The sequence below is a fragment of the Mirounga leonina genome, unplaced genomic scaffold (assembly GCF_011800145.1).
Source record: "Mirounga leonina isolate KUSES-001 unplaced genomic scaffold, KU_Mleo_1.0 Mir_151, whole genome shotgun sequence".
In the NCBI taxonomy this organism is placed as follows: Eukaryota; Metazoa; Chordata; class Mammalia; order Carnivora; family Phocidae; genus Mirounga; species Mirounga leonina.
In genome coordinates this window covers 70631860-70647387 of record NW_023270377.1, presented here as the reverse complement: position 1 = coordinate 70647387, position 15528 = coordinate 70631860, and the positions used below count along the sequence as shown (strand labels likewise).

The 15528-nt window shown below is 47.1% G+C and overlaps 1 protein-coding gene across 5 annotated transcripts in view; it reads left to right on the top strand.

The window, feature by feature from the left end:
- Nucleotides 1-15528, top strand: part of TANC1 (tetratricopeptide repeat, ankyrin repeat and coiled-coil containing 1) — a 230247-nt gene that overhangs the window by 185522 nt on the left and 29197 nt on the right. For all 5 annotated transcript variants that reach the window (XM_035007968.1, XM_035007970.1, XM_035007971.1 and 2 more), the window contains 4 exons: nt 5837-5945; nt 6938-7060; nt 12770-13006; nt 14325-14510. In XM_035007968.1, coding sequence (XP_034863859.1) covers nt 5837-5945; nt 6938-7060; nt 12770-13006; nt 14325-14510 — 655 coding nt within the window. The remainder of the gene's footprint in view (nt 1-5836; nt 5946-6937; nt 7061-12769; nt 13007-14324; nt 14511-15528) is intronic.

Sequence of the window (15528 nt, the reverse complement as noted above, 5' to 3'; positions counted from 1 at the left end):
ACAAGGATTGACTTAACATTGACCTAATAGGGGTCTGGCTGGTGTTTCATGTTGTGGGTAGCATTGTTTTCTTAGGTAATCCTGGGCTAGAAATTTGTTGAGTCTGGTTTGAGGCAATAAACTTGTCACTTTCAGGCTATTTAGCCAGACTGTAATAACTAGGTGGAAATGTGTGCCATTTTATATTTGACGTATTTAGCCACGTCAGATCATTTTCTAGGAAGATAGGCTGTAGTCGAGTTTGTAGAAACATAGAAACAAGTTTGAAAGACTGGAGAAGGGCGTGTAGATTTGTTACTGGGGTTAGAGGCAGACGTAGTTGGACTGGAGTCACTGTAAAGCATTGCTCTGGTTTGGGGGGTAGGCGGCACTGACGGTATGCAGCCGAGGGCAGAGCCGACCGCACGGTGACGGGCGGCTCCCGACTGCTGATGTGTTCCAGTACGCAGGCATGGGGCCTGACCCAGGGTAGGGCCAGACTGCACCAGGGCAGGAGAGACACCCAGGGTGCAAAGTGTAAGGAGTTGCTACTTCTTGGGATTGTGTACATCAGCATTTACCCAAGACCCCTATAGTTCTTGAACTTCATTTAGCAGATAGAGATGGTGGAAGGGCCCTACTGGATACATTTCAGCAAAAGTTTATGCAGATCCACCACCTATAGGGTACTGTGGCGAATACACAGATTCTCTGGGACAAGGGCCTGGCTCTCGAGGGCTGCCCACACGGGAGGGCGGGTATGGCAGGAGGTGACCATGTGTAAGGAAAACACACTGCATGTGAACTTCAGGAAAGAGAAGCTTCAAGTTAGGGGAGACAATTTTTGGAAGATGTTTCACATACATGAGGACCTTTGGGTTGGACCTTGAAAGATGGGTAGCATTTCTCTTCCCACCTCAATTAGTTGTAATTTTGCCCCAATTATGGAGAAGAAGCAAAAAAGAACCCAGCACCCAGAGACAGTGACATTTTGCCTTTTATTTCTGCCTCTTTTTTTTTTTTTTTTTAAAGATTTTATTTATCTATTTGAGAGAGAGAGAATGAGAGAGAGCACATGAGAGGGGGGAGGGTCAGAGGGAGAAGCAGACTCCCCGCCGAGCAGGGAGCCCGATGCGGGACTCGATCCAGGGACTCCAGGATCATGACCTGAGCCGAAGGCAGTCGCCTAACCAACTGAGCCACCCAGGCACCCTATTTCTGCCTCTTTTTGTTCATTTTAAACATTCTCCAAATCAACTTTTCTGTATTAAAATTCCCAAACTGCCTTTTTTTTTTTTTTTAATACACATGGACAGCTTAGGGAGTGGTTTGGAAATGTTAGTAAAGTATCATTTTTCAGGGCTGTGTAAACGTAGTAGGTGAATGTGCTTTACTGTCCCTTTATTGTGGGGCCTGGCAGTTGTTTCTGGGTTACTTATAACTAAAGAAACCTATTGCGAATATCTTGGTGCTTTGCAGGAAAGCAATAGAATTTTCCTCCCAGGTTTGATTATTCCTTAGGTTAGAATTACAGGAGCAGAATTAAAAAGATAAAGAGTAAGTTGCTTAGAGTCTTCAGTCACATCACCTAGACTTAAGCATCATTCACATTTCATTATGTCATTTTTTGCTGATACAAGTTGTAGACACCATGACATTTTACCCCTAAGTAATGGATTATGGACCTCAAAGAGACATTTTTTAAAAAAAGATTTTATTTATTTGACACAGAGCATAAGCAGGGGGGAGGAGCAAAGGGAGAGGGAGAAGCAGGCTCCCCGCTGAGCAGGGAGCCCGATGCCAGTGCTCAATCCCAGGACCATGGGATCATGACCTGAGCCGAAGGCAGGCACTTAAGACTGAGCCACCCAGGCGCCCAGAAAGACATTTTCATACTTAACCACACACTATTGCCACACCTAAAATATTAATACTAAGTCATCAGTATTATCATACATTCAGCTGTGCTCAAATTTCTCCACTTCCTTCTTCTTTTTCTAGTATGTTTGAATCAGGATCCAGATAAGATCTATGAAATGCATTTTATAGTGTCTTTTAATCTGTAGATTTCTTTTTGCTTTGTCCTTACATTTCTTGAAAAGAACGATGAAGGGGCACCTGGGTGTTACATTCGGTTAAGCATCCGACTCTTGATTTCAACTCAGGTCATGATCTCAGGATCATGAGATTGAGCCCTGAGCCCTGTGCTGGGCTCTGTGCTGGGCATGGAGCTTACTTAAGATTCTCTCTCTCCCTCTGTCCCCACCCCCCTCCTCACGCTCTCTCTTAAAAAAAAAATAAAGTGGTTTCCCGTAATCTGAATTTTGCTGATTTCATCCTAATGGTATTTAATGTGTTTATCACCTCTATTTCCTGAAATTGGTTTTTAAATCTAGAGATTTGATCAGATTTTATCTTAAAATATTTTTTGCAAGGATACTTAATAGGTGGTAAGTTGGCTTCCATCAGCATGCCCACAACATCTTAGACCCACTGATGATCATTTCCCAGATCTGTCAGTTCATTAGGGTTGCACGAGGAGTTTTAAAACTTGAACAGCCTCCTGTCTGTTCTCTTTTCTACATGTGGACTTGAGGAATGAACGGATAGGATGTCAGTAGGTGGAATGAGGCTATTGTAGACAGGAGGGCTATCTAAGGCATCACGTCAGAATAAGCAGGTTGTGTTCTGGCAACAAGAAGTCTAGTTTGGCTAGAGTTTTTGTCAGGGATTGGAGGAGTTAACAGAAGCATGTGCTAGGGAGAGTGGACTTGAATCCATCATCTGTGGAGAACCCACAATTGAGCAGGTTTAGAACGCAGATTGCCTACGCAGGAGTGTGGAGGCTGTGGAGCGTGCGGACCTGTGTAACAGGCAGCGGGGACTTGGTGGCCCTGGCTTGGGGATGCAGCAGGGTAGGGCTGGCCCTGCTGACATGAGATGGGTGGGCACAGCCTGGCCTTATGAACAGAGTCAAGGAGAAGGAGGTGCTGTAGAGGATGTCAAGGTGGTGAGCCTCAGAAACCAGGAGTGGCACTGCTCTTACGAAGGGTAAGAAAAACAGGAGGTATGGAGCAGGTTTTGCTTCATGCAACTTGAGCTTGTGGGGTCAGCAGACCCGACCCCCACACCCCTCACCGCCACCAGTGGACAGGTTCCATTGGTGGAGTGAATGGGGGAGTCTGAAGCCTGGGGAAGCTGAAGATGTGGCATCACTGATGGGAGAAATGGCGGAGGGGCCTGGTGAGGAAAGGGAGCTCCTGACTTCTGGAGCATGGAGCAGGATTCCGGGAAGGAGGTTGGGGGTGTAGGAGCTGCTGAGAGCTAAAGGAAGATGAAGGCGAAGGGGGAGCCGTTGGCTTCCTAGTGTGGGAGGAGGGTCCTCCATCCTTAGAGATTCCTTCCATCAGGCAGTGAGGGGCGGAAGAGGAGAGAGCCAACATCCTGGGATGGGAAGTAGAAGGGTGGAGAGGATCAGCAGGCACATAGTGTCTTAATGTCTCTCAGAGCCACTGATGGTCGTGATTGCTGAGGATTGTTTGTGGGGTGGGGGGAGGGTTTTGTTTTTTAACACAGGAGATGCAGATGTTGGAAACAGTGTTAAGTTAATGTGGGGAAACGTAATCCATGAAGAAGGAGATGTTGGAAATGCAAGCGGCTGGGGGCAGGGAGTACAGGCACCTTGCCTCCTTTGTGTTCCTTTTGAGGATGTTCACAGTGCCATTTCACCGAATCTTGTTTACAGTGTGTCTCCTCTGTTTGCTGAGAGCGCCTCCAGGGAAGCGCCTCACATTGTTCCCTGGGGAATCCTCCGTATCCAGCATGGTGCTAGTTAGGAGGTGGGTGTGATTGAATGAGAAATCATGGTTCGCTGATTCAGAGCATAGGCACTTGCATTGGGCAGACTGTGGTTCAGATTTCTACCCTGTTGTTTACCAGCTGTTTGATCTTTTGGGCAGATCACTTAAGCTATACCGGCCTCTGTTTCCTCATGTAGACAAACTGGGAATTATGATACTTAGTTGTTCACAGGGTTGTGCAGATTAATGAAATAATTCAGTTAAGTTTCTGCATCTGGTATATAGTGAAAGCTTGATATATAGGAGCTTTGGAGAATGAAGAGACTTATGAGTGCAGGTAGACTTAGAAGGGGCACATGATCTGGAGACCAGGAGGGAGGGAAGAAAAGGTAAATGGGATATAGAGGAATGCAGGTATCTGGTGATTACATGGTGAATTGTCTCCTCAGGTGAGAAGTTGTATGCTTAGCTGGGATGAGTAAGAGCCTTTGATCCAGACATTGAAGGGTTCGTGGTCATTTCCCCATAAGGGCCAGCTGTGGTACTTAGCTTCACGTGTATTTGTGGTGGACATAGTTGGCATGGCCACTGAGCTCAGCAGACTGGGAGACTGAGGATAGCTTAACCAGTGGCTGGGAGATGTGGGCCAGGATGAACCCTGGGACCTACCCGTGGCTAGGGACTAGGGAGGGCACAGGGCCTGGAGCACTGGAAGGTGGCAAAGAGCAGGAGGGGTGGGAACATGGGAGGATCTCATCTGAGAGGGAAAACCCAAGCTTGAAGTCTGGGAGGTGGGTGTGTGCTCGTGGAAGAGCTCTAGTCCCTTACAGGACCATCAGACAGGACACTCAGTGTCAGCATAGTTGTAAGTCATGCCTTCCCTTATAGTATAAAAAGCAATCTCTTGGTCTCCTGCCTTGGTCTCCTCATCTCTAACATGGTTTGTAACCTATTTGAAAAACAGGCATGCAGTTGGATAGTTAAACAATATTTAAATGATGCATGCTTTTAATCATCTAGATTAGCAACTATCAGAACGTTTGGGAGAATGCATTTTTTTCCCTAACCTTTATCCTTTTTTCCACAACTACCTGCTCATCTTCCCCCACTCCCCGAAAAAAAAAAACAACAAAACACCTGGGTTGTCAGGTTGATAGAAATGAGAATAATTCATATTGTACAGAAGTCACTGCTGTTGGAGTAAGCAACTCTTAGCATCTTTCCCAAACAGATGGGCTCAGACAGAGGCCTAGAGCCCACAGGAGGCAGACAGAATGCATCTTGCAGATGTGGAGAGCGTACTGGGTGGGATGGCTCCTTCCTGAAAGGGTTGGTGGGGGATTAGTTGGTAGTGTTAGTTGAATGTCCACTGCGTGCCCAGACCTAGCAAGTCCACTTGTGCATCTTAGCTTTCTCCTCACACCCCTGCCCCCCCGACAAGGATCTGTGTTCCATCCAAGGCTAGAATTCTAGGTGTTTCTATCATGAGCTGTTGCTTGCCTGGCTCGATTTTTCTTTCCCTCTCATTGTCAGGTCTTCTCCTTTGGCCAGGTCTACTCCCAGTGGTGATTATGCTGAGGGAGGCCTGAATTCCTGGTCCAGGGATGGTTCTCCATCTGTACATCCGTCCATCCAAGAAATACATATTTGAATGGTTGCTAAGGGGTGGGCATTTGCTTGGCTTTGTGACTATCTGTGCCTTAGACAAGATCCTTAACCTAATAGAATTTACATTTTTGTGAGGGACCTAAGTAAACAAGGTGATGGCTGATGGATGAGGGACAGAGTGGGTGGTTCCACAAATAAAGACCTGCCCCATCCTAGAACTTCTTTCTAGGTCACTCCACAGAGATAGGGGAATCCAGAGAAAGCCCTAAAATGACAGGAAAAATAAACAGCATTGGCCATCTTTTTAAAGAGGCAACTTTTCACCTATTTTGTATGGTGATGCTGAAGCACCAGGAGAACAGTTCAGATGTGTGGAGATGTTCACACCTGAGAACCTACAGTTCGTGGAACGGGGTCTTTGTTCCCAGCCTTTGTGTTTCTTGTCCTAGGAATGGGCACGCTCTCCTGGCCTTCATGTTCTCTCGACAAGAGGGTAAGCTGAACCGCCAGCAGACCATGGAGCTTGGCCATCACATACTGAAGGCACACATTTTCAAGGTGAGACACACTGCTGCCAGGAAGAGTTTCATTGTCATTTTGATGGGTTTTGGAGATTTTCAACAGCTTTATCAACCCTCGCAGAGCTTTCCATGAGCCCCATTTGTTTTTCCCCCTTTGAGTCTCTTTTAAAAGTTCCTTTTCACCTAAAGATTCCACTTCATTCATTCCCTTTTGTTTCTTGGGTATTTAGTTGTTGAAGAGCCTGAGCTACATGACCTGTGGGGTTTCACACTCCCTGGATTTTCCGATTGTGTCCCTATTTCTCATGGTCTAGTTTAACATGTTCTCTTTCCTCTGGATTTCCTATCATTTGGTAGTTATATCTAGAGGCTTAATCAGGTTTAGGTTTGATTGTTGCTTTTTTGGGGGGTGGGCAGAGTGTCACAGTTTCTTTAGAGTTTAAACTAAGTCTCTCGGGGGTTTCTGGCATCAGGAGGTACAGAATTTGTGCTTGCTTCTCTTAGTGCGATGTTACCAGTAACTACTGATCTCTGCCTGGACTCTTCATGAAGGGTTACAGAATGGTGATATTCCAATTTTTATCCTTCCTTTATGAAATGATTGGAGAACTTGTATAAAAAGAAACTTTCTCGGGACGCCTGGGTGGCTCAGTCATTAGGCGTCTGCCTTCGGTTCAGGTCATAATCCCAGGGTCCTGGGATCGAGCCCCGCATCGGGCTCCCTGCTCGGCGGGAAGCCTACTTCTCCCTCTCCCACTCCCCCTGCTTGTGTTCCCTCTCTCGCTGTCTCTGTCAAATAAATAAATAAAATCTTAAAAAAAAAAAAAAAAAAGTTTCTCCTTCGGTGTACTGTATGTAGCAAGGGCAGGTGTATTCCTTGACTCTCGGTTTTAGGGAGGGAAGTCAGACTCCTAGGTTCTGGTGTCCTTGTGTTAGTGCCCAGCTGCACCCTCCCAGGCGTACCCCATTGCAGCCTGATGTGGCTGGGATAGGAGACATGGACACCCATTTGTCTCTGATTGCTTCCAGGGCCTCAGTAAGAAGACGGGAATCTCTTCGAGCCACCTCCAGGCCCTGTGGATCGGGTACAGCACCGAGGGGCTGTCTGCTGCCCTGGCCTCTCTCAGGAACCTCTACACTCCCAACGTGAAGGTGAGCGACACTCTGCATGGAGAGCCAGAGCCCCCAGCCCCTGCCACCATTCCTTCAGCCGTTCCGCCTTTCCCTGCCCTGGACAGTGGCCAGAGGATGCTTTTTCCCCTGATTCACACAGGCTTGAATGCCCTATGACTGGTTCTCTTCCAGAAGTTTAGCTTTTGCTTGGGCAGGAAAATGTGGGCTGCTCTGTGAGCACGTGGTGACAGTTTCAGAGCGGATGTGCTGAGGAAGCAATTCACAAAGGAAACCAAAGGTTAAAGGGAGATTTCCAGGGAAATGGATTTTTAAAGTGTCCTGGGTTTCTAATCTGGACTATCTCTTTATGGTTCATAGGAAATTGAGCATTGATGAGCGACAACAAAGCGATGGGTACACAGAGACAAACTGTTCTAGAAGTGGCACGTACACGTGTGTCTGTGACCATGGGACGTGTAGCAGGGGTCGGCCCGCTGCTGGGCCCAGAGGCGTCCTCACTCTTGATCACTGGCTGTCATGTGACAGTATTCTGCTGTGCTTTTTAGAGTAGATTTTCCTTCCTCCTTTAACCCAGTCTGAGAATCTAAAACACATGAGGGCCAAGTGTCTGTTACGGCAACAAAGAAGGGCCAACTCCCAAGGAGTGTGGGAGTGACTGGTTTACATTACAGCAGCTTACAACCATCTTGTCCAGTGCAAAGTAAAAAGATCATAAATGTCTTCCACTGGACATGTCAGCTAGACTCCAGGCCTTTCAGCCCCAGGCCCTGACATGCCCTGCTGCATGCAGAACCCCTGAGGCAGTTTCTCAAGGAGCCAGGTCCTCCTGTTCCAACACCTCCATGAACACAGTCCTGCCTGTTACCTTCTCAGTAGCATGAAGGGCCAGTGTAAGTAAGTAAGTGGTCATGTGGGGAAGGACATGCGAAGCCCTGGAGGTTTCTGGGCACCCCCCCTCCCTTTTCCTCCCTTCAATTCCTCCCTGGGGACACTCCTGGGGGACTCCTGCCCCTCTCCTCCCACCTTGTCTGCAAACCCCACCCTCAGCACCTGCACCTTAGCTGTGTGTCTGAGTATGGACCTTGCAGAACACTTCCCTGGTAGATAGAGTTCTGCCCCCCATGCTTCTTCCTCTGCCTTCCTGGTGCTTGGGAGAGGGTAGAATGAGCAGACCGAGAGGCGCCCAGGTGTCAGGAAGGATGTGGCAGCGCTCCAAGTCTGGGGCAGCTCCCCTGGAGCCCTGATGCCCGTGCAACACCCTGGTGTTGGGTAGAAAAAGGCCACTGCTCCTGGATGGATGCAAACTGGGGCTTTGCGAAGATAAGCACTGCCTCGTTCAGGCAGCCTCAGCCGACTGTCAGGGTTCCAGGCTTGATGAGCCCAGGGCACCTTGGATTTCAGCCGGACTCCCCTCTTGGCTGGTCACCTGACAGCGAAGCACCCCTGGAGAGCCCCTCACAAGAACCCTGTGGCTCTGCCCCGCTCCCTCATTTAACAGACATAGGTGTGAATGCTGTGTCCCTGGCTGAACCCACATGAACGTTGTACAAGCCGGATGGATCGGGATGCCGGTGTTTGTAGTTAAGGAGAACTAGCTCCTACTGATCACAGGGAGCTCTTCCTTTCTGGATGGAGTTACTCTAAAAGAAAGGTGGAGGACAGGGCTGAGTTTAGATTTCACATAGTGAAGAAAGTCATATTAAGAATTTTTGTTTTACTTAGATTTTATAGAAATGAGAGTTGAGGTTACTGTGATAACATTGTTTCATCTTTTAGCTAAAAGTGTATCTTTTGGCTTCTCCATAATTAGTAAAATTCTGTAATGATGAGGAAGAAAAATAAAATGGCAATATCTGTTTCCACTACTTGAATGAATTATGGGCACAAAAGTTACTCTTTTAATGTGGAGAAAAGTAAATGGGAAGTATACCCTGTTGCGTACGAATTCTTAAGACAGTAAATTAAAAGGTACAGTGTAAGAATGTAATGAGCTTGACCCTCCTGAGATCATACTTTCCTTTTCAACATCCTCGCAATTTTAAGAGTTATTTATCTTGGTTTTATGGAACTCTAGTGTCACCTACATCTACACAATGCCCAGAATTCTATAACTTGGTTATAGAATTTTAAGGCTTTCCATTATCCTTCTGTTTCTTTTATGTTTCAAGGAAAAAGGGGTTTTCACAGAATCTTGAACAAATTACAGTAATTTAAAATTATGCATGCAATTAAGGAACTTTTTTTAGAGAGTATTAAATGTTGTCATACAGGAATGAATGTCATTTTGAGCAATAATTGCAGTTTGCCACTTTGGTAAATTAAAGTGACTTGCTCCAGAATGATTACTTGGTAGATGAATTTTAATTTTACTGGCATGCCAGTGATTTCTAACAGTGCAGTCTCCCCTTGCAGGCTGGAGTCATGCCGGCCCACTGGGGTCCTGGCTGCCAGTGCCTCTAGGCTCCTGCCCAGCCAGTTCTTTTCCTCACACAGTCCCATCAGAGTGGCAGCCAGCCGTGAGCTTCCCAAGGCTATGAACTGGGAGAACTGAGGCTGTGATTCTTCCAGCGGAAGGCAGAGGAGAGGAGAGGAGACAGGAATTAGGCGTGGACCTTGGCCTGACTTCCTTTGATGGAAAGGATCCGGTCATATTCTGCATGACAATTGGGCAGAACACATTTAAAGCGGTTGTGTTGGTGTGAACCTGTGGGGTACTTGGAAAACTGGGACTCCAGTGCTGCTTCTGGTTTTTCATGATCTCATTGCTTTGCCTGTCTCCTTCAGCCCCCTTTTTTTATTTTCTTGGATTCATTAAACCAGACGTTTATAGATAATATTGCCATTTCCAAATGTTATCCAGGGAGAGCTTATGTGGCAGCGAGGATCAGGAAATTTCCATGTAGTTAGGAATAAATGTATAGGATGAACCATGAAACACCTTCCTTGAATGCAGAGTAATCTTAGCTAGAACTGCTACAGCCGTTAGACCACGACAGTAATTAGTGTTGTGCCCAGAGCTGATCTGTGCCTTTCCCCTGTGAGCCTCTTGTTTTCTCACCTGTCAGATTGGAGGTAACAAAAGAGCCTGTCTCATAGTGATCAGAAACCTCATCAACATGTTACCACTTTTGGAAGAACATTTGGCATCTACTGTGTGATACTAAAAAAACAAAATTCAACCAAAGTAAATTTGAAGATCTAATTGCCTTTATTAAGGGACTCATGAGTAGGGCAGCATCCCACCTCGCAAGTAGAGTGGCACCCGGAGGAGTTGTACAAAATGGAAGGTTTTTATAGGATGGAGAGTGGGGGAAGAAAGTTATCAGCAAAAGTAAAGAAACGATTGTTCCAGGCAAGGTCAACTTGCCTTAGGGGAAAGGGCAAGGGGTCTCATGCAGATTCTCTCATCTTCCTATGGCTGGTAGAGAAGGCCCATGTGACAGATGACCTCATTGGTGCAGATCAGAAAATTCCAGATTGACGGGTTAAAACTTACGTTTCTGGAGGAGGTTGAAACTACAACCAGGTTAGGTATTAAGCCCCGGTTTGGTCATTTGGCATGGCCTAAGTAACGCCATTTTGGGCTGGTGGTTTTCTTTTTAACAGTGGTCAAGTGAGTTCTTTCTATTAATTTTGCTTACTTTCCGGGAGCTGCGACTCGGCTGTAGGCACCTGAGAACTTCTGGATGTGCCTTTTGGTGGATGTTATAGGAGGTGCCCACATCTCCCCTCAAATAAGCAGGAGGTCTGCCTTCCAGGGGTCAGGGACCTGGGGTCTTGGCCCTTCTAAAGAGTCTGCAGAAGGTGACGGACGGTAGCAATTCGTATTTATTTAGCGCTTACAGGATGCCAAGGGCTGTGCCAAGAGCTGTATGTGTGTGAGGCATGTTCATTTTTCATCTTCACAACAACTCAAAGAAGTGGAACTCTTCTGTCCACTTTTCAGATGAGGACACTAAGGCTGGGGGCACTTGGTATCATGCCCCAAATCACACAGCTGCTAGGGTGCCTGGCTCTGAGCAAGCCCGTGCTTTGCCGCTGCATTTATTTATCACCTGCTGTGTTTACAGCCCCGGGTGCCAACTAGATTCCCTTGGGAGCTCCTGGTACCAGGGCCAAGTCAAAATCTCCAAGGGTGGGCCTCCAGCATTGGAAACTTTGAAGCTCCCAGGGGGTTTCCGTGTGCAGCGGGGTTAAGAACTGTGGCCTAGGGGAAGAGCCACAAACCGATTGGGGGTTAAGTGGTAAAAATACCAGCAGCATTACACCAACGAAGGAAATGTTTTTCCCAAGAAGCAGATGAAGTGTGAGTTGATGACAGATATCTTTAGGAAAGCTCTGCCTCCAAGCACATACCTTCCAGATCAAGTCTTGTAAGGAATCCAGTACTAAAAGTACACCTTCCAACATCGTTAACAGAGTACCTATTGGGTAGAATGGGATGGCATACTGTTGTTGTCTTTGGAGGCACCTGAAGCAAGAGAGATTGAGTAATTTTCTAAAAGTCACAAAGCAAGTTTAGTGGGTGGTGGATGTAGTAATTAGTAGAAAAAGCAGGTTATTTTCTGGGAGTCTTGTGCTGCTGATAAGCCCAGAGGCACATGAACATTTTAACATGTTCTACTTTTACTTTCAGGGACGCTTCTTTGTAAAGAAAAGAGTATTTACCTTTACTTTTGGCTTTACTAGGTCACTGTTAATTATTTAATCCTGTGATGATTATTTGCCAGAAAAGTGAGTGTTCTGTTTTTATTTAAACACTGGGGAATGCCACCGGCTTACCCTGGCCCCCTTCTTGGCCACAAGAAGGATTTTTCAAAGTGTGGTCTGCCAACCAACAGCATCCATACCATCTGGGAAATCATTAAAAATGCACAGTCTCAACCCTCCTCCAGACCTAACGAATCAGAAATCTGGGGGTGGGGCCTGAGGATGTGCATTTTAAGTGTCTTTTTTAAATAAAAGGTTTTTGTGGTTTTTTTTATTTTTAATTTTGGTTTAAAAAAACCCATAAAATTTAGCATCGTAACTATTTGTAAGTGCAGAAATCAGTAGTGTTAAGTATACCCCTATTACTGTGTAATAGATCTCCAGAACTTTTTCATCACATAAAACTAAAATGCTGTGCTCATTAAACAACTCATTTTCCCCTCCCCTCACCCCCAGGTAACCACCATTCTACTTCTGTCTCTCTGGATTTGACCTCTCTAGGTAGCCCATGTAAGGGGTCATACAGTGTTTGTCTTTTTGTGACTGGCTTGTTTTTTACTTAGCATCATGTCCTCAAGGTTCATCCATGGTGCAGCGTGTGACAGGACTGCCTTCCTTTTAGAGGCTGGAAAATACTCCATCCACTTCTGTTTCTCCATTCATGAGTCTGCAGACATTTTAGTTAGTTTCCTTCTCTTGGCTACTGTGACTGGTGCCGCCGTGAACACGGGCGTGTAGGCATCTCTGAGATCCTGATTTCCCTTCCATTGCATATGCTCCCAGAACATACGGGATTGTTACATCCTGAGGAAACTCCGCACGGTTTTCCAGAGCAGCTACCACTTTAGATTTCCACCACCAAGAAAGTGCATGGTCAGTGTATTCCCGGGTCATACTGTTGCACACTCTAGCTTGAGAACCCCGGATTAAAGTATGGATGCTGCCCCTCTCCGCAAACGCTGTTGTGACCGACATTTACGTGAGAAATTAATCTTGTTGGGGGATGTTATTCAACAGGTGAGCCGGCTCCTGATTTTGGGAGGGGCCAACGTGAACTACAGGACAGAAGTGTTAAATAATGCCCCAATCCTGTGCGTCCAGTCCCACCTCGGCCACGAGGAAGTGGTCACTCTGCTCCTGGAATTTGGCGCCTGCCTGGAGGGAATGTCCGAGAACGGCATGACCGCCCTCTGCTATGCTGCCGCTGCTGGCCATATGAAGCTGGTGTGTCTGCTGGCCAAGAAGGGGGCCAGGGTAAGCCGGTGGCATTCCCCAGTGGGTGGCAGTGGGGGGAGTGTCTTCAGAGCCCTGCTAGAATTATCATCAGCTGGGCCAGCCTCTCTACTTTGTCGAATTGCAACAAATAGAAATTGCCACACAAACAAAGGGTGAGCTGCCTGTGTCAGGCAGTGCCCAATGGTGGTGCTCACCTCCGCAGCCTAGGGAAGGGAGAGGGTCCTGTGTGTTGCTCATCAGCTCTTAACTCTGCTTCGTAGACTCTGTTTAGGTTTACTATAAGCATTTTGTTGGGAGAGAGGGGATGTGCAATAGAAATAAATCGCTGGTGTTTGTCTTTATGGTTAATTAGGATATTAAAGTTTCAACAAAGACATTAATTAGGCTGATAGTAACTATGGGAGCCTTTTTGTTTTTTCCCTCAAAAATACAACGTTTCGGACGAATGAACTTTAGCTCACCGAAGAAGGACAGTGTTGCAGTTAAGACTTCCCAGTGGGTGCCTTTGTGCACGTCTCCATGCCTTCATGTCTACATCTTAAATTGTGGTTTCTTTATTCCGAGGCTGGCCGGCCCCCTCCCATCATAGCTGAAAGTGATGTGGGAGGAGGCTGAGTGTCATGCAGGTGGCTCCTGCAGAGCTTTTGGGTGGGGGTGCAGAGTGTCCCCAGAATCTGCAAGGCGGTGAGGGTGGACCCTGAGCTCCTCTACCTGGACCTTTAGGAGGTAAGCCGCACTTAGACACTAGCCATGTGGCGAGCTGGCCTTCCAGGCTTTGAGGCCCCACTTTACATGCTAACATGTCCTAGCTCACCTGACTGTGCATGGCCTCCTTCCCTAGTTACATAGCCCTCAGGGTCCTTTCCTGCTCTTCCCTGTTCATAGCTAGATTTTTCTAGATCCCTGCCTTTTTCTGGCTCTCCTGGTTCAGTGGCTGAACTGCTTTATTTCCCCAAATCCCAACTTGTCACAGCAGATTTAGTGTGTTCCATTCATGGCAACCAGCATTGGGAAGCCTACGGCTTTGGCTGAGGTTTTGGTCTGTGCCTCCCACGTCTCCCAGAGAAGTTGGAGTTCTAAGTCATTTGCTGGAGAGACAGGAATTGAAGGTGCCCTGTGATTGCTAGACCTACAAAGGGTCCCTCTGGCCTGGAGTCCATTCACTACTAGGAAATCATTCAAGTGGAGATTCAGTGCTCCAGAGAAAGTTGCATTGGAACGCGAACGAACCCCACAAGCATCTGCAGTGGGATGTGGTTTGTGCACTTCATTTGGGGTGCACCCGTTTTCTCCGAGGGGAGGTGATACTAAACCGTGACCTTCTCCTGCCCCCCAGGTGGACCACTTGGATAAGAAAGGCCAGTGTGCACTGGTGCACAGCGCACTGAGGGGCCACGGTGACATTCTCCGGTACCTGCTGACCTGTGAGTGGTCGGCAGGCCCTCCCCAGCCGGGCGCACTGAGGAAGAGCCAAGCCCTGCAGCAGGCGCTGACGGCGGCCTCCAGCATGGGCCATAGCTCGGTGAGTCCCGCGCTACGAGGTCCCTCATGGGAAACTCTAAGCCTCACCCCAGTGTGGGTCAGGTGCTTTTTCCAGTCATCTTAGTTGCTTAGTTGCTAGACTGTGATGCACATATGAAAGAAAAGGAGGATTTCAAGAAATGGCAGTTGGTTTGACCCACGTGCACAGACCTTCTGCTGGCGTCCCACCCTTCCCAGGAGAGAACAGAGTCCAGGGTCTCGGTGCGCATGCGCACTCACGCGCTGCCCCCCCCCCCCCCCCCCCCCCCCCCCCCCAGTCGTGATATGCTTTCTCTGTTCCTTTTTGGCAGTGTCCCAGTTCCTCGTCTGTTGTACGTTCACCCTCCAGCCCGGCTGTCTTCAGCTTTTTTCTCTTTGATTCATTCTTTTGTCCTTGTGATCTTTTAAAAATAATCACGTGGAATGCTAATTCTGAAGTTGTTAGTATTTGAAGCATTTTTAAAAATAGGACTTGAAAGTTCTGGTAGCATGTAAGAATGCTTGTCATTCACAGTTCCTGCACTGAAGGAAAGCTTCACGTAGTAGTTAAATAGAGCACTTATTTTTGGTAGGTGTCGGTATTTCTCAGTTTGAGGATTTAATTGTCATCTCCTGACGCATGGGTCTGGGAACTTAATAACATTTTACCTGTTCTCTTCCACCTGTTTCTCACTCTGTATTACTTTCAAGCAATTAGAGTTGCCAGTATTTGGTAAGATTCTAACCCACAATGATTTTATAGTGAATTTGGGTGCAAAGCCAGCTGGCTGGCTGACTTTTTGGCATTTAAGACACAATGGGAGACACATGGACATGTACACACACACCCATGTGCACACGTGTGTGCATGCATATGCACCGAAAGCTGGCTTAATTGTGGCATTTAACACATTAAAAGTACACGTGGACAGTGTGCTTAAGCCAGCACAATATATTGCAACAAGTGCAGAAATACAAGAGAATATAGCTATCTTCTGTTAAGACATGTAAAAAAGATTTACAACAATATGAAACAATGC